This window comes from Argiope bruennichi, chromosome 1 (genome assembly GCF_947563725.1).
Source record: "Argiope bruennichi chromosome 1, qqArgBrue1.1, whole genome shotgun sequence".
Taxonomy (NCBI): domain Eukaryota; kingdom Metazoa; phylum Arthropoda; class Arachnida; order Araneae; family Araneidae; genus Argiope; species Argiope bruennichi.
Window position 1 is genome coordinate 120,763,297 of NC_079151.1, and position 24,332 is coordinate 120,787,628.

General features: G+C 29.3%; 1 protein-coding gene across 4 annotated transcripts in view; it reads left to right on the forward strand.

Moving 5' to 3' along the window:
• Positions 1 to 24,332, forward strand: part of LOC129967812 (teneurin-m-like) — a 603,259-nt gene that overhangs the window by 353,273 nt on the left and 225,654 nt on the right. For all 4 annotated transcript variants that reach the window (XM_056081934.1, XM_056081917.1, XM_056081925.1 and 1 more), the window contains one exon: positions 22,113 to 22,330. In XM_056081934.1, the coding sequence (XP_055937909.1) occupies positions 22,144 to 22,330 (187 nt within the window). In that variant the 5' untranslated portion in view covers positions 22,113 to 22,143. The remainder of the gene's footprint in view (positions 1 to 22,112; positions 22,331 to 24,332) is intronic.

Here is a 24,332-nt window from a genome sequence, read left to right on the forward strand (position 1 = left end):
GTATGAAACATTTAATCATTTCATACATTGTTTTTAAGCTCTCTACATTCTGTAAAATACTAGGAAACGTATGAAATGTTTAATGGTTTCATGTATTGCCATCAAGTTCTCAATATTCTATAGAATACCGACTTTTATATATTTCCGATAACATGTCCATCACTGATTATCCTCAAATATCAGTGACATCAATCTGACAAATCAGTTGTTAACTAAATCTTCAAAAATGGTGATACACATTTCGACTCCTGCTGGTATGGCAAACCAATATCTATTGAGGTGCTATAAAAGCTAAGCCTAATTAATCTAAGAGCTAACAAAATTTAATTACCTTAATGTCCAGCTTAAAAGCGATAGGGTGGAAAGAGCAACATGCACGAAAGCTTCGCAATTTTATCTGCATTAAACACGTGTAGGGGACCACTGAATGGAGCAGATAGTGTTTGGAATGGTAAGTATGCATTGAATTCTATTGCACTAAAGTCCGTTGTCTGTTTATTCGCGGGAATTATTTTACTCTTTCGTTTGCATCTCGTCGTAAACGTAATTTTCCAAAAATGCAAGCAGTCCCTTAACAGGTGTGCGAATCTACAATGAAATGAGATTAATTATCGTCTGGTAAAAAGTGAGGTGCAACAGCCATTGGATCGAAGGGTGAAGAAGGCAATTTGCTAATGCTTGACCATTAAGAGGGAGTAGAAACATTAAGGAAAACAAATAAGTGAATTCCACCGGCCCCACCCCCACTCTTATAAAAGGGTGAAATGGGAGGTAATGAACATACCTAGGGAGATAAAGGAATTTGAGAACTGTGCTGGAATTTGGTGGTTAAATAGGAGGCCTATTTGTGCAAATTGCACCATGTTTCATTTATAGATTAGTCTAATTGCCTTATAAAGGATATATTTAGAAAAATATCCTTGAATCGTAGGGTTATTTTGATATACAGAATTTTAATCGTAAAGAAATAAGTTTTAGAATAAAGATTTTTTTTAAAAAATCTAAAATAATAGTAGTGTTTGATACTTGAACTTTTTTTACGTCTTTTTTTTATCTTTACCTTATTATTTTTCTTATTTTAAGTTATTGTTCTAATCAATTTGTTTAATCTAATCAATTTTTATTCTAATTAATTCTATGCATATAATTTGAGAATATAAAAATATCATTTTTTGAATACAGAAGATTTGAAGAGAATTTGAAATTATAGATTTTAAAATGAATTTATAATTCTCTTCTCGCATTTAGTGTAATACGAGATAACGTAAATTTTATTCCTGTTTTGATCAAATATATCAAAGTATAAATATATGAACAAATTCAAAGCCAGTATTACAGATATTTCCTTATAATCTATGGTTCAAAATTCTACAAATTATCTAAAGAATGTAAAAATGTTGCCTTGAATATAGTTAGAAATTGAAATCATAGATTTTAAGGTAGTTTTGTAATTCTCGTTTTACCCTTAATATAATATGTCTGGATTAATTATACTTCTGATTATAAATGAATAATTTTATAAGGATATGTAAAACAAAGGAAAAGCAAGTATTAAAAATATAAAAATATTATTTTAAGTAAAAATTGTGTGTTAAAAATGTTGTTTTAAATGCTTAAACATCCTTTAATTCATATGTGAGTGGTCTGGTACTTATTTTTCAAAATTCCAATATTTTAAATCTTAAATTTTCCAAATTATGTTTGGATTTTACCAAATCGTGGCATATTTCTCACAAAAATGCTTAAATTTAATTTAAACACATCTACTTGGCTGAGTAATATGAATTTCCAACCGATAAAGTGGTCACACATGATGCTTTTTTAAATAATTACTCCATGGGAGTAATATACATGAATTGTCGTAAATATTAAAAATATATCCTTGGAATGTAAGATGTAGAATTTTATGAATATTTCCAGTGGAAAAGAATGCCTAAATATTGTTAAATGGTATGTGAGATGTCGAGTATTACTTTTCGAAAGTTCCAGTACTTTAGAAATAGGGTTTTCCCAAAAGAGATTTGGATATCATAAAAACCCAGTGCAATTCTCCCAGTACTTGTCCATTTTAATTTAAAATCTATCTATTCATCTGAGTAATATAAATTTCCAAACAATAAAGTAGTCTCACATGATTCTTCCATGATAAATTACTCTCTAGGAGCAATATACATGGATTGTCATGAATATTAAAAATATCTTCTGGAAACGTATGATATAATATTTTATACATATTTTCTGTGGAATGCAAAAAATTGTATTTTGAATGCCTAAACATTCTTAATAACTCGTACGTGAGAGATTGTGCGTTACTTTTTCAAAATTTCAGAACTTTAGAAATAGGAACTTCTCAAACCAGAGTTTAAAATCATAAAAGCCCACTTCTATCCTCACCAGTATTATCCACTTTAATTTAAAATCTATCTACTCAGCTGAGTAATAAAAATTTCCAAACGATAAAGTGGTCACACATGACGCTTTTTTCAAAAAAAAAAAAATTACTCCATTTTAAGCAATATACATGGACTATCATAAGAATTAAAAATGTTCCCATTAACTGTACGATGTAGTATTTTAAGCATATATTCTGTTGAATGTAAAAAAAAATATTATTTCGAGTACCTAAACATTCTTAATAAACTCGTACTTGAAAAATCGAATATTACTTTTTCAAAATTCCAGTACTTTCAAATTAGAGGTTGTCCAAACGAGATTTTGATATCTTAAAAAATCACTGCAATCCTCTCCTTATTTATCATCTTTAATTTAAAATCTATCTAAGCTGAATAGAATAAATTTCCAAACGATAAAATGATTCACACATGATGCTTTTTTTTTAAATTACTCCATAGAATATACGTGGATTGTTATGAATATTAAAAGTATTTCCTTGAAATGTACGATGTAGTTTTTTATGCATATATTCTGTGGAATGCAAAAAAATATTGTTTTACTTAATAACTCATATATGAGAGGTAGAGTGTTACTTTTTCAAAACTCCATTACGTCAGAAATATGGGTTTTCCAAATGAGATTTTGATAATATAAATGCCCACTCCAATCCTCTCCAGTATTATCTACTTTAATGTAAAATCTATCTACTCAGCTGAGTAATATAAATTTCCAAACGATAAAGTGGTCACACATGATGCTTTCGTGACAAATTACTCCACGGGAGTAATATACATGAACTGTCACGAGGGGGAAATAAAAGCTTTGTAAGAACCCAAAAAGGCTCGCTTCCTTTTTCATTAGGCATTTTTTAATTCCTTCCCATATTTCATACCGTAGTTACCTGAAGGTGCTTAGATCCGCATATTACTTCAATGACTCACCAATCATAACCGATCAGCGTATTGTACGTATATGCGTATAGAGTATTTTAATTTACCGGTTTCCGTGAGTATTAAGCGAGTAATCGTCTCATAAATCACACCTTTCCTAGAATCAACATGAGGACCTCCCCCCCCCCTCCTATTCAGTTAATCCTATGTTCAGTCCCCCCTTCCCCAATGATTGCTGGGGGCGGGGGGAGGATCTGTCACGCTAGCTCGGCTTGTGTCCGTGTGGTGTTTCTGAGAGGTAGTGCATTGCATGCATAACACGTATCTGATAATAACAGGCAGTCATCTACGCCTACTGAACGAACGAACATTTGTTTTAGAGTATTACATTAAATTACTTGGATTTTTTTTTTAAAGATACTACCTGGTTTTACAAGATTGTCAAAAATGTTGGCATCACAAAATTTTGATTGATTATTCAAATGTTGCAGTTATAGGTTATGAGTTATTAAATGTGATACTGAAATGACATTTAGAATGTTTACAATTTCTTTCTAAAATCAAATTAATCATAGATCAGCGGTGAGTGATGAAAGATAATCATAGGTATTTTCCTTTTTTGAGAAATCTAGATTGTTTGTTAAAAGTTTGTTTTAATTTAAAACAAAATTTTTCTCCAGTTAGCGTCACAAAATGAAGCTTTAATTTATTTATTTCCTATCAATTTAAGGTTATTGTAATCTTAAATTGATAATAACAATAAATAAATAAAATTGGTAATAATAAATAATAAAATTGATAATAATAATAAATAAATAAAATTTATTTATTATTATTATCAATTTTGTTAATTAAAAGATTATTAAATAGCATAATAATATTTTAATAAAATAAAAAAATTAATAAATTTAATAAATAAAATAATAATTCAATTAATAAAATAATATTTTAATATAATAATATTATTATTAATTTTAATAATATTAGTACATTTATAATAATTAATAATATTATTAATATATTAATAATATATTTAATAATATTTATTTTATTTTATTTTATAAAATAAAATAAAAATTATTATATTATTTTAATGAAAAAAATTTATTTAATAAAATTAAAAAAACACCATATTTCTTGCAACTTTCATCAATTTAAAACTTTAAATGTGAATTTGCTTTCAAAACTAAAAATTTAATAACTGACAATCATTTCCTCCTGCTTAAAAAAAAACCAAACATTTATTTCAGATACTAAACACTAGACTAAATTACTTGGGAAAAGAGATTGAAATATAGTGCCCAATTTTTCAAGATAATAAAAAATATTGGCATCATGGAACTGTGACTAAATCTTAGATTTTGAAAAGTAAGATCCTTAGATAATCAATGTAATACTGAAATGGTATCGTTTTGTTTTAAATTAGTTATTACTTCATATATACATCCTTATCCGGAATAATATTTTCACAAAAGAAAATTTAAATTTGAAAATAACCACACAAAATTCATTAAAACTTTTTTTTTATATTTCAGTACTACTTATGAATAAAATTTTCATCACTTATAACATGAAAAACTTTTAAAGACACTGCATCTTAAATTAACTTATGAGTGTTAGATTAAGTTATTCTAATATAAAATATTATTTCTGTAATTTATTATAATAGACATATCAGCAAATTTATTAATATTAGCAAATTTATTTGTACTAAAAACGGAGAAAATCGGAGATTTCAAAACATTTCAAAATGCTATTGACTATTCTAAATTATTTCTTAAATCCTATAAGAATTTAGTTAATAAATTTTAACAAACATTAACTGATCATCGTGAGTGATCATCTAAATATGTGTTTACAGCAGACAGTATGAAGTAAGTTATTCAAAACTGTCGACTAAAATTAATATTATTAAAAATTTCATCATTATTATTATGTTATGTTTATTCATCTTTATTATTATGTGATGTTTATTCATCATCATAAACAATGAATTTTTTAAAAAAAATTGTATAACATGAAACCTAAAAACTATTTCCAAGTTAAAGAGAAATTTTCGAATGTCAATAAGATAAAAGAAATCATTTTTAATTGTCTCTCTTTCTCCATATTTTGACCATTTTAAATTCGGTTTAATAAATTGAGATGAAATAATACTTTATTTACTTAATATCAGTTAAATAAATAAATAGGTGGCGTCACAATATTTTATGCTTCCGCAATGCTACGCATGCGCAATGGAAACAGATTTTAATTCGCAACCTAATTAATTGTCACGAATTTTTCACTACATCTTCCGGATGTTTCATAATATTTGTGAACAAATTTAAGAAAAATCTGTTCAAAAACTTCAATTTTTTTAGAAAAAAAATCTAAGCTCTTTGGTTATATTTGTATAGATTATGTTTTCTGAAATGTTTAACATCACTTTGAAAGATCGTGTCCGAAATGGTATAATGGATTTTTGTTCCGTGGAGTGCATTTCAAGATTTTTGTAATTCTTGCTTTTCCTTCAATGCTGTATATGCGCAGAAAAATAAACTCAAAGAGAAAGATTTACTGCGGCGTTGAACTCTAAATGCAATCAAAATAAAATGAAAATAACAAATCTCATCGAAATTTATGTTTTGAATTTCTATGAGCATTTTCCTTTGAATGAAAAAAATATTTTATGGAATTTAAGTAGTTATGAATATTATTAATTCAGTGACTGAACCTTGCTTTCCTAATTTACAATATTTTAGAAAGAGTTTTTAATATGGTATCTGAATATCATATTTTTGTAAACTTTTCGTAATAATAATGTAAGGAAAAAAATTTCCTAGATTATGGAGTTATTTCTATTTTTGAGGTAAGAGACTACGTTATAAAACTAATTTTTGCAAAATATTTTTTTTAAAAAAAATTAATATGTTTAATGTTTGAACAGTTTCTTTATAAAACGGTGTTGAAATTTTGTTTCTAAGTCTATTCTTTGGGAAGTTGTATGAATTTTTATAATTGCTTTTGCATATGTTTTAATGCTGTTTTACATACTTAGATGCTATTTTTTTTCTTTCAAATTCTAATCTCTGATAGAATTTTATTACGAAAAAACTCATAAATTAAAATCGAACGCGTAGTTCCTATTTAAATGGTAGAATAATTTCTTCTATATTCTGCAGTTTCTGACCTAGAAAATAAGTACACTATGCATTTAGAAATATTTTATAGTTGTTTTAATGTTTCACCATGTGAAAAAATTGAAAATTTCGTGTTATTTAGCAGTCGATACTATTTAAAGAATGGATCGAAATAAAGCTTATTTTCTACCTCATGAATGAATTAATGCATTTCTTAAGCTAGTTGCAAAGTTTTCACCAAAATGATTGATAAACCTCTAAATAAGAAGATTTTTGCTTTATGTATCGTTTTAGCAAAAAAAGACCTTTTTCCATTTTTTTAGAAAAATTTTTCCACTGAACTTGTATATTTTGGTTTCATAGACGTTTTTTTAAATATTTTTTGTGGAAATATTCAAAAATATAACTATTTTCGAATGTTTTTCAAAGAATTAATCCCTAACGTATTCATGTACCTTAAGAATTAAATGAAAAAAATTAATATTAGTTTGTCAACTAGTACAGTTTTCAGGCTTCTTTGCATTTTACGACATGATTTATAAAGGAAAAGTAAAAAAAAAAAGAAAAAAATTATGGTTCTAAGTAATATTTGTCAAATAAATCCTTGCAAATAATATTTTTTTAAAAATAAAATACTAATTTTCAACAGTATTTTCTAAAAATAAATTACTTTGTATTAATAATTTTATTGATTTGAGATTAATTAATATAACTATTGAACCTAAATCGAAAGTAAGTCAAATTTCACAAAAGAAAAGTTAATAGTAACATTTAAAAAAATTCAGACAATCAGAAATTGATAATTTAAGAATTAAAAAAGAATAAATTTTAAAAGATTCTTCCAACGAAATTCTAGAAAATAATTTTAAATTAAGTCTCACAAATAAACTGAATTTTAGAAAAAAAAAATATCAATAGGAAAGTTATCGGAATTTTCACAGTGAATTATTGCTGTTAAAAAGGGACTTAACTTTTACATTCTAATACCGTATAAAGTAAGAAAATGTTATATTAATACCTCAAAAGATTTGAAAAATTAATAATACTGCTTTATCTTTATCAATTTCCAAAGAAGGTTCCAATTTATCGAATTTTTTAGACATATATATAAAAAAATAAAGGTAATCTTTCATGAATAATCTAAATTCTCAAAATGCCTGATCTTCTTAATAACTAGCATGTAACATCAAGGAATTTCGAAAGATTGTTCGGCAGCAAAATATCTCGTCTTACTTTACGTCTGGCAAATAATTTTAGATTGAATGAAAAGTATAAAAATTTAAATTATTATTTTACAAAGTATAAAAGCAGCAAGAGCACGTTCTTGTGAAAATTCAACTTCTTTTTGTGTAATTTCCAGGACGCTCAGTAAGTCATTAACTTCACAAAGAAAACTATTTAATATTGTTTAATAAGAGCATTGTGTCAGACATGTTTTCGCAATCATTGTTCTGATTAGTTCTTAGAAACTACAATAAGTCTGTTTACTTGAAATGGCGACAGCTTATTAACGTGCAAAAAGTTTATCTTCTTTTATATGAATGAAGTTCTTATAATGAAAAGAAACTTCATTTCTATTTCGCCTTTTCCGACTGCTTGTTTTTTTTAATCCAATGTTATTCTTGAAAGCTTTGAACCTAATATTTTATTTCATAATTTAAGATTTCTAAAAATCCGCTACTTTGTAACAAATAAGAAATTCATAGTATTTCGTATCAAAATATCCGGGAAATTATTACTGAATTCTAAAAATGTTGTAAGACTGAAATATCTGTTGAAAATAATACTATTATCATTTCATTAAGATAGTAAATTGCTTGAAAATATTTTAAAATGCGTTTTTCCAAAAGTTAGAATGTTTCAGCGGTATCATGAAAACTAAATAAGATTTCGAATGGTTTTAGTTGGAATTTATTGTTAACTTGAATTCTTTCTGATCCTTTGAGTTTTCTATTAAAATATTATTAAAATTTCATCAATAACTCAAATTAATTTTGATAAACTCGAACCTATAACTAGAACTGAAAAGATTTTCTTAAACTTTCAAGCTGTTTTCAGTTTTTAAGGATTGTTCTTGAGTTTTCTGCAGTTTTTTAAAAAAAATGATATATTAAAGCTTTTAATTCATTCGAAGATTTAATTGTTGAAAAATGTATTGAATCAAAAAAGGAATAAAACATGTCTTACATTTTGTAATAAATTCAAATATTTTTGGCGTGAATTTTGCTGTTAATTTTGAAACATTATTGTAAAGATATTTTATTCATTACACTTTATATGTTTGGGCTCAAATTTATTTACTTATTTATTGTTGTTTTTAAAATAATTCAAACTTTTTAAAAATAATAATCACTATTAATTTAGTTTGTAAAAACCAAATATTATTTTTTTATTACTCAATAAAATTGTTAAATATTAAAAATATATCTTTGTTGATATCTGCAATTTATAAATCATGATTTTTCTTTCTGCATTCATTTTTAAATTCAATTTGTCTGAATTCAAATTTTTGAATAAATCGAATTTTAATTGGTTTTCCATTCAAATATTCTAAGCTCTAATATAATATTATTTTAGATGCAAATGAAAACACTTCTGTATGGACATATTTAAAAATATATGTACAAACATGTAATTTGAATTCGATGCTGAAAATGCATTACAAAATTTGTTAGTTCATAAGCGCTTCACTACATTTTTCAAAGAATGACTATGTTTTTTAAGTATTGCAATGTGAAATTAAATTTGAAATAAAGTTTTGAAATGCTAATAAAAAGTTAGAAATGTGAATATACTTTTACTTATTTTATTATGATAAATTTAAACCTACATACAAGAAATCATTTTTTTAATTTACTTCATATACTCTAATTAGAAATTTTTGTGATCAATAAATCGTACAATAATGAAAAAAAAATGGTGCCGTGCAAAATTCCTTTTTTGATCAATACAAGGATATTTCAAATCTGATAAAAAAATATTCATTATAACATAAAATTGCTTCTTTTTGCTTTAATTTTCTTCCAAATATAAAAAAAATTATTTATATTTTAGGATTTTATTTAGAAAATAATTAGTTTAATTGATGCCTTCAATACGAATACGAATGTGTGTGTGTGTGTGTGTGTGTGTGTGTGTGTGTGTGTGTGTGTGTGTGTGTGTGTGTGTGTGTGTGTGTGTGTGTGTGTGTGTGTGTGTGTGTGTGTGTGCGCTAAAAAATGCCTCTCTAAGATTTGTGAACAAAACTTAAACAAACGTTATTCTGATCAAAATGAAGAAGTGCTTCGTTATCGTTTTATTTAATCTTTTGATATATTTTATATAGGGTTAAATTTATTGTCTAGTCAAATAATTTCAAATATCGTTGATGCGCAGACGCAGAAGTGATGGATAAGCATTAACTTGTAAGCATCGTTTGATGGTTGCTATCCACTAAGCAAATATATCAAGAACATTACCTTTTAAACCACATACCATAAACAGAGTAATTCAACCGTGTATACTTAAATTAATTTCCTTTCCTGGTACAAAGAAAGTTTTTACCGGGTGCTTACGATGAGTAGAAACTTTGAAAGAGACAGACAATAAGTGCGAGAGATGAAAGGTGTCTGCAAGCGCAATTAAGACAGATAATATGCAAGGCTTAAAAGGAGAGCGATAATTCTTTTAGAGAGGAATAAGCTGAGAATGTAACTGCGCTGTAGTGCATGAAGAAGAGGAAAGTAAACCTTTTCTCCTAACTCTAGGGTTACCGCTTCCTTTGAATCTACACCACCGTCTAGTTAGATTAGTTTCCCAGCTTAGTATAATTGATAGGCTGTTTATTATTGTGTTATTTAGATCCAAGAAATGCATGCATCAGATAAATAATATATCTATATTTTGCATAAACCTTTCTTCCTTTAACACTAAGTTTACCAAGGGGTCAGTTAGACCCCTCTGAGAAAAGTTTTCTTTAATTTTCTTCAAGAAAATTATTGTCTTATTTTATGAGAATATTTTAATTAATTTTTACTTACATTTATAAGACATAATCACCCATATTATCTTTTTCTTTTTTTAGTTTCAGAGGAATGTATATAGTATATCTACTTTTGACGAAGGGGTCATTTTGACCATTCGAATAAATATTGTTGAGAATACATGCATTTATATTTAAATATGTAACGGCTTGATAGGGACGTACATACATATAGGTATAAATATAGAAATAAGTATGTCTGCGTAAAATGTGTGTATATAAGATACAAGAAGACGAAGCAGAAAGTCAGTCAGATAGAAGTTAATATAGGTTATTTGTAAGAAGACGTGTGAGTCAATGTTTTGGTAGGAGATGATGGTAGAAGAATTAGTGGTGTTGCAGACTAGATTAGTAAATAAACACTTTTTTCAGTAAATAAACACAGAGGAAATGCCTTTTCATCACACCACACGTCAATAATTATATTGAAAATGTAACAGTTTTTTCTACTCTAACTTCATAATAGATAGGTCAATTTAAATTTTTCTAATTAAATACCAAAAGATGTCATTTTGACCCGTTTGGTAGAAATAGGTATATGCCAACTCATGGTAAACCTAGTGTTAAATATGTTTTAAAATAAAATCCTTTCCATTCACTATTTGTGTTAAGTGTACTTATTTTTCAATTGATACGAATCTAACTTACATATATGAAATGATGCTATAAGAGTATTAGTAAAACTATTATTATGGTACTTAAAGGACACAGAGATTAGTTCCGAGAAGAAATGGAATTAACGATTTAGTAAAAGAGATCTAACCTTTATACATGAAATAATGCAATAAAAGCAAGTATTATTAAGTACAGGTACTTAAAGAAAAAATGAACTCGAGTAAAAATAAAATCAAATTGTTTACCTTCAAAAACGTCACCTGTAATAAAGAAATTTTTTGATGCTATTAATCTGATATAAAAATTTTAATACCATCCTTAGAAAAGTTCGAATATTTTTGATGGCTAATCAGATTAAATGTCATATTAGATTGTTAAATATTCGTCAGAAGTTTTAAATAAATATATTAAAACATTTTATAAAAAAATTATTTAATATTTTACGTAATGTTTAATTATGCATAATATATTCCATCATTAATTTTTTTTTAATTTATGGCATTTGACGCATGGATATTCAATGGGTTCTATTAATCATAAAATGGAAATGTTTCTTTTTCTTCGTTTTTGATGTTTTGTGATTGTAATTGAAATGTACAATTTAAATTTTTCCATTTCACTTCCAGACTTTTAACAAGATGAATTAATTTATACATAAATTCTTCCCTAAACTTTTCTTTATCTGTTTTTTACGTTTTTGATAGATATATGAATTAATCTAATTGCATTTCGAAAAATTACAGATAAATCAAAATTATGGAAATTATTTCTTATTCAAAGTCTTTCAACAATTTCCATTTCATTTTCGATGAATTCTAAAATACATAAAGGAATTGCTGCAAAGATTTCTCAAAAATTCTAGTTAAGTATCTTATTAATTATAATTGATGTTTAAAGTAAATTGCTCGGCTTCCGTTTTAAGTCTTAACTACAAATAATTTCTAATAGGCTAATTTATTTGTCTGAAACCAATCAAGAAAAGCAATTATCGATAAAGACTATTTAACTTTTTTTTTCAGTTTTCCAACTGTAAATTCCGTTACTTGTTTAGTTATTATATTTTTCAAAAACTTACAACGGTTGCTAAGCAACGCTTTATTTTTATGAAATGAAGGTGGATCTTAATTTAAATAATACACATTTTGATTTGGATATATAAATGAACAATTTAGTTTTAAAATATTTGCGGCATGTTTGTTTATATGATTAGTATTTTTTGACAAACAAGCAATCCATTAATGTTTTAAAAGAAATGTTAAGGTTATTTTTTGTAAAATTCAATTTTTATTTTCATTTTCTAAAATTTAATGAATGAATTAAACGTAATCATAATAATCTTAGTATGATTAAATCTTTAAGATTACATACAAGCGAAAGAATTGTCCAATCCAATTGATTGACGTTATAATCACATGACAGATGCTAATTTGTGTGTCTTCCAACTTTATCTTATTATTGTGTTATAAAACCACGCCCTTTAATTGAATAATTCATAAATGGAATTTGACAAGATTTTAGCATAGTGAATAATTTCAAATAATTTAAACAAAGCTAGCATTCATCTAACGCATACTAAATTCGCAACACCGCACTGAAAAGAAAATAATAAATCGAAGAGTATTATCTGTTGGGCAAGAAATCTGTGATTTTAAGTCCTGCTATTGTAAATTTACTTTACAGCTTTCAAACAAACATTGCTATAATTTTATTCTTTTCAATTCCATTTAAAGTACCATCAGTCATTTTCTGACCATTCTATATATACTACAGTTTTATTTACCAAATCATGGCATCATAGCTCTTACCCCTTAAATTCCAAGCAAGCCAATCGAGACAAACATAAGCTTCCGATCAAATTCTCACTTCTATAAAATTAAAAGAAATAAAATTTTGTTTCATTTGCTTTCAAAATCTGTATTCAAAAAGTGTCAAATTATTTGTCACAGTCTATATTCATTTCAGAATTATTTGTCCCGTATTATAGTAAAAAGAAACTGAAACAAATTGAGGATGAGCACTTGTCGATAAGGAAATAAGATTCGAATATTACTAATCCAAATTTTCTTGACAATATCTAATAATTATTTGTTTGTATTTTATTTCAAAATCAATAGAATCATATTAGAAATCAAAGTCACGTGAGGGTCAATATAAAAAAACTTCAGTCGTTTTATGAATATCCTCTATTAATTCTAAGACAGAATAAGGCAAAACTATCGCTCCACTATGCATTTCAAATAAACCTAACCAGACAAACAGAAATTTTAATTCTCGATGAAATAATCAGAAACAAAATTTAACTTCAACTGCATTCGAAATCTGTGCTACAATAATATCAAAAAAATGGTAGCATTTATTCAGAACCAGTCGTACAGATATGACCTTCGGATCACAGCAGCAAGAAGAAATAACAAACAAACTCGAGGCGTTTCCATCTGCCAACCAGGAAATCCCAGATTTGAATACATTATGCATTAATTCCACTTCTCTCTCATTACACTGCCAAATAAATGTCTGCTCTTCGCTTGGCAAATGTCCCCTAACTGAGCATTTCCGACAACTCCTACCCGTATTTCCCACTGATTAAGAGACGCGAATATTTTTGCACTCTCATAAACCACTCGTGGCGCACTGGAGACAAAAGTTCTAATTCTCCGTGAGCTAAACCATTAAGAATGCTCACTGCATCGCATACATAATACAAACTAAAGAGAAGTGAATCCTCCTTCCCTGGTATTTATTTGGAGGTGGAAGACTTGGCTGTTCGTGCTGCAGTGATTCGTTTCCACTGGCAAACAGATTTGTTGGGACTTGTGGTTTGTGCTGCCGCGTTTATTTCTTGGAATTGTTAAGGAAAAGTGGAATGTGATCATTTCTCGCAGTTGAAAACACGCCGTTAAACATTTCGAAGAATCCTACAGCCGAGGTGGGGGTGTTTGTCCGAAATATTTCGGAATTTGAGTCAACTCAATGACACGAGCGTGTCAGTGTCAAAAGCTCTAGAGAACGGAGTGGTTTAATTGTTCTGTAGAGGAGTATAGTTGGCATATTTCTGTTGAAGTTCTCAAGGAAATACAGAATGATTGCGATAAGTTGTTTCAAAAAGTATTTTGTTTTTTAATATAACTTTTTTATGTTGTAAACTTCTCACTGATGAATTTTTGCATTGTAAACTCAAAACTAATTCTTCATTTCAATTCAACATTTACTAATTTCAAGATTATAATAATTCGAGCATTTTAAAATGATAGTATTATTGTATTTTTCTGCCAACAAACTATGGGGGTTTTCATTACTATAATGTATTAGAGAGATGGCTTCGACATTAAATCAATAAACTCTCAATAATTAAAGGTTGGAATATCTGCTGTAGTTTATATAAAACTACTACTAAAAATATTCAATCATAAGTAAGAAAAGTAGCATTTCCACATAAAAAATATCAGGGATTTCTTTTTAAATAAATTATTAAGTTGGAAACAGCTGAATTCTATAAAGCCACAATTGCACGTGTAAGTACCTACTACCACCTGTTATTGGTAAAAAGTCTTCAATAGCCTCTTCATGTTTATTTTTTTTTCCTCTAATTTTGTATATTATCCGTGAAGTTCGTTTAATTATGTTTACCGAAGCACTCTGTTCCTCAAAAAGTTTGTTTCAGGTTCGTGATCCGATTCCACCGAAGAACCGTCGTGTAAGGGTGACTGTTGCACGTTAAATCCGTCATGACCAAACATCCTCCTACTGGTGTGGTGTCGTGTGGAGAGGGGGGGGGGGAGTGCCCGCTCAGGTGTCGTCCTCGTCATCTGACCGTGGTTCAAAATGACGAGGTCCGTTCCAAAATAGCCCTAGTGTTGCTTTAAAATGGGACGTTAATATAACTAAACCAAATCCTTGAAAAGTTGGGTATAAACTTCTTTTTTAAAAAATCTCATTTGACTAACATTCAAGGGTTTTTTTTTAATTTAATGCTTTAACGTAAATGGAATTATGAAATCTAATGACCAAATAACTTTAAAAAATATATGTATTTTGATTCTACAAATGCAAAAGCCAAAAAGTGGCCGATCGAACATGTTGGTTCTCGCTTCCGCCAATGTGAATTAATTGGCTACATTTCCAATTTCAGAGTTCCTATATGAATTGAAAGGTGAATTGACCAGTGATAATTAATTTGTAATTGATAATATTATCCTTGTTATTATCTCAGCGATCCTCTCATACAGGAGCCGATTCTCCAGGCAGGTTATGCGTTTTTATCATGAAGCATTCTCTTTCAAAATTTTTATAATCAGAATTTTCTCATTCTTATAAATTTCTTGACATTAGACAAGTAATGTCTTCAAAATGAAGCAAATATAACAATATTTCTTATTAAATAACTTTCATGTAAAAATGGAGACTTATGGAACAGTCTATTAATTATTTTTATTTAAAATTAAACTTTAGGCAGATGTAGCTATTAATTTCAGATAAATATGAAATAAATTCAAATACCATTAACTCGTCATATTGATTGGTCATTAATCGATTGCATTAAATACGTTCCTACAAATTTCAGAATTATAGGAAATTCTCTTAAATATAACTTTATGTTAAACATGAAGATTTGTTGGATAGAGTGTCTATTACTTTTGCTTAAAATTGAATTTTGTCCAGTAATATCAATCATTTTTTAAAAATTTATCTACACAAATCTCCTGTGAAATTATGGAAATAACATGAGATTAATGACACATTTTTTTATAAATTCAAACCGAAGAATACAATTATAATTCAAAAAATATCTTGGGCTTCGTATTTTGATAAGGATCGCCAAACTCCTAGAAAAGAGAAATAAAAAAAGACAACGAAAATTTATAGCAGTAGTTCTTACTTTGAAAACATTGTAAAAAAGAATTTGTTACTTATACATAAAATGGAAATTTCCAACATTATATTTCATATATCTACGAAAAGAATAATGAATTTTTCTGTTTCATTTTATTAATCTTATTTCTTATCTGCATATTTCTGTTACCAGGAATCCGATATCTTTCTCTACTCTACGTCATGCAAAACACGTTTTCAAAATTCTTTTCCCCTATCTTACAATGTAACAATCCATTCCGCCTGCCGTCTAAACCACATACTAATACGTTATCTGTAAAAAGAAAAACAGAAAATGAAAACCCCTAACTGAATATTTCATTTGCCAAAAACAAAACATGGACCATCGAGACACATGGGCCGTTTTCCAGTTTCTTATTCCAGCCATGGAATTTATACGTACCCCTCGATTCCTGACCCCTGACATAAAGACAAAAGTTTTGCTCGCCAAGGCACTGGAGGACCGCCAAACCAACAATGACCCAACCCGGGCACATTATTTACCCTGTCCCCTGGGCAGGGTTGAACATCGACATCGACAATAGTACACAGATCACGCAATCCCCATGCTACATACATATTAAAAGGGGTCCTGATGCGAGCGGACACCACGAGGGGGCGCTGCGAGGAGATTCGACTGCACAAAAGTTGGCCATTTCCGTTCGGTAAGATAAAGAAGGAAAGAGAAAAGAAAAATGGTCCGAAGGGTCAGTACACACGCTGGTCGTTCAGTGAAATGAGATCCTTATCTTGTCCAACAAGGTTGGGGCCCCCTGGATCCGATAACCTTATCAACGGGAGCCCCTTCGTGGCGCCGCCCTAGTGCGGATAAATCGTTCTGTAATGGAAATTGGATCTGGTATTCTCGGGGAAATTAAATAGTGTCCAAACATCTCTTGCATTCTACTGACTATTCGGAAACTGCATAGATAATGGTTAAGGAATGTCGTTGAACAATCGTTAAATATTATTCTGTTATACTCAAATTTAGAACTCGGTATTGTTTATCAATTATTACAAAATTTCCATATTAAAGCTGATATGTAGTAAAATTTCTAAATACCTGCAAGAGTCAAAGACTCTTTTCTCCTAAAATATCTTTCTAATTTTCAGAAATGTATCAATAGGCAATTTTTTTTACTTATTTCATTGTTAGATGCAATTTATAAGCCACTTCAGTAAAGCAATGGCAAATTGATAAAAAAATGATTTGGTGCACACTTTCTGATTTATTTTTTAACTAAAAAACAATGGTAGTCATTTCATAACTATTTTTCTTTCTCAGTTTAGGCATAATTATTTTAATTCTGATAGTTCAATTGCTCATTAATAGGAGAAAAAAGTCAAATACCAATTAACAGTATATTTTTAAATATTCACCAAAAATTAAAATACTGGCTTCAGAAAAGATAAAATAAAGAAATTTTTTCTTGAAAAATTTTAATAAGTTATTTGTATTTGAAGGTAATGGTAAGATACACGTGATCTGATAATTGCGTAAGAGATTTAGTGAAACGCACGTTTGCTCTAATTTTTAAAATGTTAAACTTTAATCTATAAAAAAGGAAAAAAAAAGCACAAAACTTAATCAACCTACTTAAAGTCGATTAACTTCATTCGTTAAGCTAATATTCTGTTCTTGAAATGTAGGAAACTAGTTGGAGATATCTTAAATTTGTCTGGTATTAAAAGATCTTGATCTCTTTCTCTAAACACCATTTCTGATGGGGTGTGGTGTAGTGTGGAGAGGGGGGTGCCAGCTCAAGTGTCGTCCTTGTCATCTGACCGCGGTTCAAAATGACGAGGTCCGTCCCAAAATAGCCCTAGTGTTGCTTCAAACGGGACGTTAATATAACCAAACCAAACCATTTCTAATGGTAAAATTGGCTGCGATAATGTAGAGATAATTTAGTATAGCTATAGAGATAATTTAGTATAACTATTAGAGATAATTTAGTTTAGCTATATTAACATCCCGTTTTAAAGCAACGATAGGACAATTTTGAGACCAACTTCATAATTTTGAACTACAGTCAGATGACGAGGACAACACATAAATTGGCATCCTCCTTTCCAAATTCCCAGACCACACCAGTGGGTGCATATTTGGCAGCGACGAATTTAACATTCATTAAACCAGCCTTACACATCGGCTTTTCGGTGGAATTTGTTCTGGAATTTGGAACTCAAAGCTTTATCTTATCATCTAGCTGCCACGACCAAATCCAATCTGAAATTGGTTGAATTAGGATAATAAAATTATTCTATATAGAACTCTCATATGTGTATCTTCGATATAATCAAATCTTGAACAAATTATCTAAAACAGAACGATCAGGAACTAAGCGAGTAAAGAGCACAAATTGTCGATACATTGAAAATTCATCACTTAGTCAGGCCAGTGATAGTTAATTCCAACAAAAAAAAAATTCTAATTTAATTGTAATGCACACACGTAAAAAAAAAGTTTTTAATCAAAATGCAAATGAGTCTTGCCTTTAAAGTAAATAATTTTATCTTAATGACTTGTGGATACGATGAAAACAACTGGATTATGTTCAAAGTAAATTCTTCTCTTCTAAACCATGGAATAATAAGTTCATTAGTTTGTTTATTGTATTAAATTCGTTGCATGTGTTCAAACTGAAACTAAATAAAAATACATAAACCTGTTTTTCATTTAAGGGATGAATATAGAATACATATAGGTGTGGTAGTAGCAAATTAAGTGAAGGTTAATCATTTATGCTAAACAAGATTGGAGACCTTTGTGGTTGAATTTTCTAATTCAGATTAATCAAATGCTCCATTAAAAATGAGGAGGACACCTTTCAAGTATCATTTTGAGCTGAACGGGAAGTTAAATGTTAGAACTGTGAAAAAAATATACAGCTGCATCGACATTAGTGTAAATTTGCTTTCTAAATATAAGCAGAGAAATTTAAAAACGGTTTAAAAAATTACTAAAAAATTGCAAAGTACCGATATTTATTTGAAATAGTAAATATTCTTCTTATAAGATTATAATCTTCCCCGTGATCTGGGCATCCGGGTTCAAATCCCGGTTCGGGCATGGCTGTTCTTTAACTCTGTGTCCTATCGGTGAGGTGTGTAAATGTGCCCCCCTGTAAAAAGGGGTTGTGCAAGCGAATGTGTGTGTTTCATCTACAGATGAGCTAGAAGTCAGACTTCTGCCCTTGGGTGCTCAGGGGTCTTTACCCTCAGAAGCTACTGCACCCCCTTACCGTGGTAACGCAGACACGACATCATCATCATCATAAGATTATAAATACTGTTCATTCATGGATTCGAAAAACTCTTTGCGCTTTTGCTTATTGCATTTATTTAGTCAAAGTGACAGTCAGAGGAAAGATGGAAGGAGCAGATGATAACATTAACAATAAAGGAATTATTCGCGATCTTAGAAAGCGGAAAAATTGTAGATAACTCGGGAATAAGATTCGGGAACTGTGGGAAAAAGATTCTATTTCACAATATAATACTTTACAATAATTTTAATTTACTGTAAGGGACCTGAGTAGTAAATTCTGCTGAATAAATGGATTTCTGTTCTTAAAATATAACAATTTACTTTTTTTTCACAATAATATTTTTTATGTTAAAATATTTCTTTTTTATTTGTTATTGAACTTTTTGAAAACATTTTAAAATTAACAATAGTAAATAATCTGCGTCAATTTAATGATAGTATATAAAATATTCATTGAAATATTTTTCACTCATGAAAGCTTCTTTTTGGCACTTGAGTTAGTCATGTACGCAATCAAAGCACAATTTTCAGTTGAAATAAAATAGATCGATCAGAAATGGCACGACACTCACATATACGTGGGAAAGAAACTAAATGAAAAAGTAGCTAATAGGACGGAAATCAAAGTCAAAGAATGGCGAAGAATTCAAAAATGTGTTTATCTTTCTATGTCTCACCCCTTAGAGAGGCAGAATCGTCTAAAAGTGGAAATATCGGGATATTGAAACGAACAGTATGAGACTATGAATAAAATATGTTTAGTTCAGCTAATTTGTTTTGAAACAACGCGAGAACTGTTTAATCACAAACTTCGCGATTTTCAACTACTGTTTTGAACTGCGGTCAGATGATGACAACATTTGAATTAGTAACTTCCTCTTCGCATTTTCAAGTTATGCTATTGCTTTAAGATATTTGATGTTCGAGAAATATGTGTTTTAAGTCCCTATTATGAAAAATATTCAGTCGAATCCGACTCGGGATCTTTTTTGAAGCTGATACTCTGCTGTGGAGCTATTATAACTCATAAAATGCATGTACCCATAAATGAATTCACTTAAAATGTGAATTTTTAAAAGCGCTTGTTAAACAAAATAAAAATTGGAAGATAATGGACATTTTTGGTGAAGATGATACACTGATTAATATAATTTAGAATACAAGTGTTAAAATGGAGGAGTTAAATAATTTAACTTTACAATTCTGAAATAAATACTAAAATTTCATCAATGAGATCGGGAATCCTTTCCTGAATGGAGATATTTCCTATACCGGTGTCCTGGCCTAGGAGTAGCTCGTCTTCCTCTTGGTCTGTACTTCCCGGGTTCGAGCCTCGGTTCGGGCATGGTTGCTCTTCCGCGTGTTCTACCTGTGAGGTGTGTGAAAGAGCTCTTCACATATATAAGTACCATTCGTGAAGAAAAGGAGGAAGGTCTGCAAGCTAATTGGAAATAACTTGTTTTTGCAAATGGTACACATAAAATAAAAGCGAAATAAAGCAGAATCAATTAAGTAAAGATTATCCAAAGAAAATATAATTAAATGCAGACTGATATCCTCTGCTTTGGAATAAAATTGTTTCTATAAGTACATTTCCCTTATTTTTAGAAATAAAATAATGTGAGATTCCTCATTACATAGCTTATAAGGACCTTAAATAGAACTTATAAGAAATTATAGAATTCATCTCTCTGTAAACTATAAACTCTATAGTATATTTAAATATCTGTAAGCTACTTTTTTTATTTTGGCAGTCACCGCGATAAATCACACACAACAAAAAAAAATCCAAATACTTCCAAACTTGGTGATTGGGAAAACGGTGTTGGCAACTTGATGTAATATGAAAATTGCCGAATAAGCTCGCAATCTTGGGGTAATCTAATAATTGTCAAGTAAACTTGGGAATACAATCATTTTTGGTGAAGTCTTGGCATTTCTTATATAATGGAGCTTGGCGATCATAACGTAATTCGAAAATCCCCAGCTAATTCAAGGGCCGTAAAAAAATAAAAGAATTATGGAACTTATCCTTCTTTAAACTATAAAGCGCTATCTTTTTTATTTTCACTATCGCCGCTATAAATCAGAAAAATGCAAATCGTCACAAACTTAATGATTGGTAATTCGGCATTGACGATCATGGGGTAATCTGTGAATCATCAAATAAGCTCATAAACTTAGATCAATCTGATAATTGTCTAGTAAACATGGGAATGTAAAAATTCGGAATCTGCCGGCGTCCTGGCATAGGGGTAGCGCGTCTTTCCCGCAATCTGGGAGTCCTGGGTTCGAGTCCCGGTATTGGGCATGGTTGCTCTTCCGTTGTTCTCTCTGTGAGGTGTGTGAATGTGCCCTCCTGTGAAAAGGGGTTGTGCAAGCGAATGAGTGTTGCGTGCGTAGCAAAGTCGTACTCTTGGGCCTAGTTGGCGCTACTATAAAAACAAGAGACGCTCCCCCACCGACTTAAAATCGTTGTCTTCGTAACAGCGGATTTGTCCATGGCAAGTGCCATAAGAAACAACAACAGAATTTGGAATCTTGGTATTTCTTGTATCATGAAGCTTGGCGATCTTGGCATAATCTGAAAATCCCAAAAATTAACCCAGAGGCCATAAAATGAGTGAAATACCATTTTTTTGTCTTTGAGAATTTATCTGACTTATATCCAAATATTCTTTGATTATTAGAACATTTGATGTAAATATTCACTTTAAAGAACAATTATAAAAACATTTTTGATTAAAGTAACATTATCATAAGTAACATTATCATTTTTGATTAAAGTAACATTATCATAAGTAACATTATCATTTTTGATTAAAGTAACATTATCATAAGTAACATTATCATTTTTGATTAAAGTAATATTATCATTTTTGATTAAAGTAACATTATCATAAGTAACATCATTTTATTTTTCTCTTTAGGTTGGATAATTTGAGAAGGACGGAGCACGAGATGGATCAGTTCCGTCCTCAGCAGCACGGGACTCGGCTCCGGCCGGGTCCGAGGGATCCCGAAGATCGATCTTATTCGGGATCAGTGGCAGTGGAAGCGAGGACGAGACCTGAAGAAACGAATGTTTACGAATCCTTCGACGACAGACGTCGATCGTCATACGATGAACCTTATCACAGGTCCAGAGGTAAGTACTGTTACTTCTAAAAGTAATACTTTATTTTAAGACCGGCATCTTAGCAAAGGGTAGCGCATCTTCCCCGTGATCTGGGCGTCCCGAGTTCGAGTCTGGGTTTGGGCATGGTTGTTCTTCCTGTTCTATCTGTGAGATGTGTGAATGTGCCCTCCTGTAAAAAGGGGTTGTGCAAGCGAATGAGTGATGCGTGAGTAGTCAAATCGTACTCTTAGCCCAAGTTGGCTCTACGATAAAAACAAGAGGCTCTCCTTTTTAGGCTTAAATCAGTTGTCTTTGAACAACGGGCTTGTCCGTGGCAAGCGCCATAAGAAATGACAACATGAATACTGAATAACAGGTAATAGCACCTATTTCTATTATAATTGTCAAATTAATGATATTTATTAAAGTGGTTATTATAATTAACCCTTCAGCAAACATACCCAATTTTGGAACATCAGCAAACCCTTAGGGTCATTTTGATCCTAGATTGTCAAGCACTTACTCCTTATCATATGAGCTATTTGTATAAAAATAAAATATGATCAGAATATATGATTCTTCTTCCATGCAAATATATTCTATTCAAGGCATAAATACAACTTTTAGTTAGAAAAATCGAAATTGAACTTAGCTCCTTTTCTCCATAATTTTTTATATCCAAAAATCAGTCCAAAAATACCTATAGCCAAATAGGTCTTTTTGACCTATAGGTCTATGGTTTCTGTAATCAAAAAGACCAAGAGCATCTGCTTATTGATTAAACATTATAAATAAGATAAGACAGTTTTGTAGTTTAAGATCTATAAAGTATGCTGATTACTTTTGGGATTAACTTTCAGAAAATGGTTTTAAGCCGACTATATTTTTCAATTTTTATATAAAATACATTGAAAAAAGTAGTTATGAATGAAAAATATATCAGTTAAAAGCCAAAATGTTTTTAAAGTTGTAGTGTTTTCTTTAAAGAAAATAGAGATATAAAACAATCTTTTTTAGTTTAGAAGTTTATCAAATGATTTATTTAATATTTTGATGAAAACTTAAGAATCTTATCTTCATTTTCTTTTTATTGAATGAAGAAATAAGTTGTAACTCTATACAATATTTAAATACTGGGATTTAAATAAAAAATAGCCAAGATAGTTTTTTTCCAAATTCAATTCAATTCAAACAATTGCAAAATATTTTAAATGACCAAATTACCTAAAATGTGGTTCAGAAATTATGGAACCTACTGAGAACTTGTTATATCAAATTTCAAGAAAAAATATTTGTTAGGAATTAATTTGACAAATTTTTCTTAAGAACATTTTTTTCTAAATTTATAATTTGAGAAAAAGCACTTAAAATATTAATTAGCATTAAAAGTAAGTTTTGTAGAAATGAACAGGAATGCAACTTCCCCAAAGAACAAACGTAGAAGCAAAATTCAAAAGCTTTTATAAAGAAAACTATTCTGAAAAAAATTAAGAATATGGAATAAAGCAATATGTACTTTGAAATTGACTTTTCAAATTAATCGTCTGCTTTAATATGTACTTTGAAATTGACTTTTCAAATTAATCGTCTGCTTTAATATGTACTTTGAAATTGACTTTTCAAATTAATCGTCTGCTTTAATATGTACTTTGAAATTGACTTTTCGAATTTATCGTCTGCTTTAATATGTACTTTGAAATTGACTTTTCAAATTAATCGTCTGCTTTAAAATTTCAATAAATAAACTACAAAAATACTGTAATAATAATAATAATAATTTTGCTGAAGATAATATACTTAAGTAATATTTCACATTTTTTCATTCTAATGGATAAATTAGTAAGAATATTTTTTGAAACACATTTCGCTTTCATGACAATTTTCACACATTCACTGAAACATATTCCATTTCGTATCATGGCAGTTTTCACACATTCAGAGAAACCTATTTAATTTCGTTTCATGACAGTTTTCAAACATTCAGAGAAACACATTCAGTTTCTTTCATGACAATTTCTACACATTCAGAAAA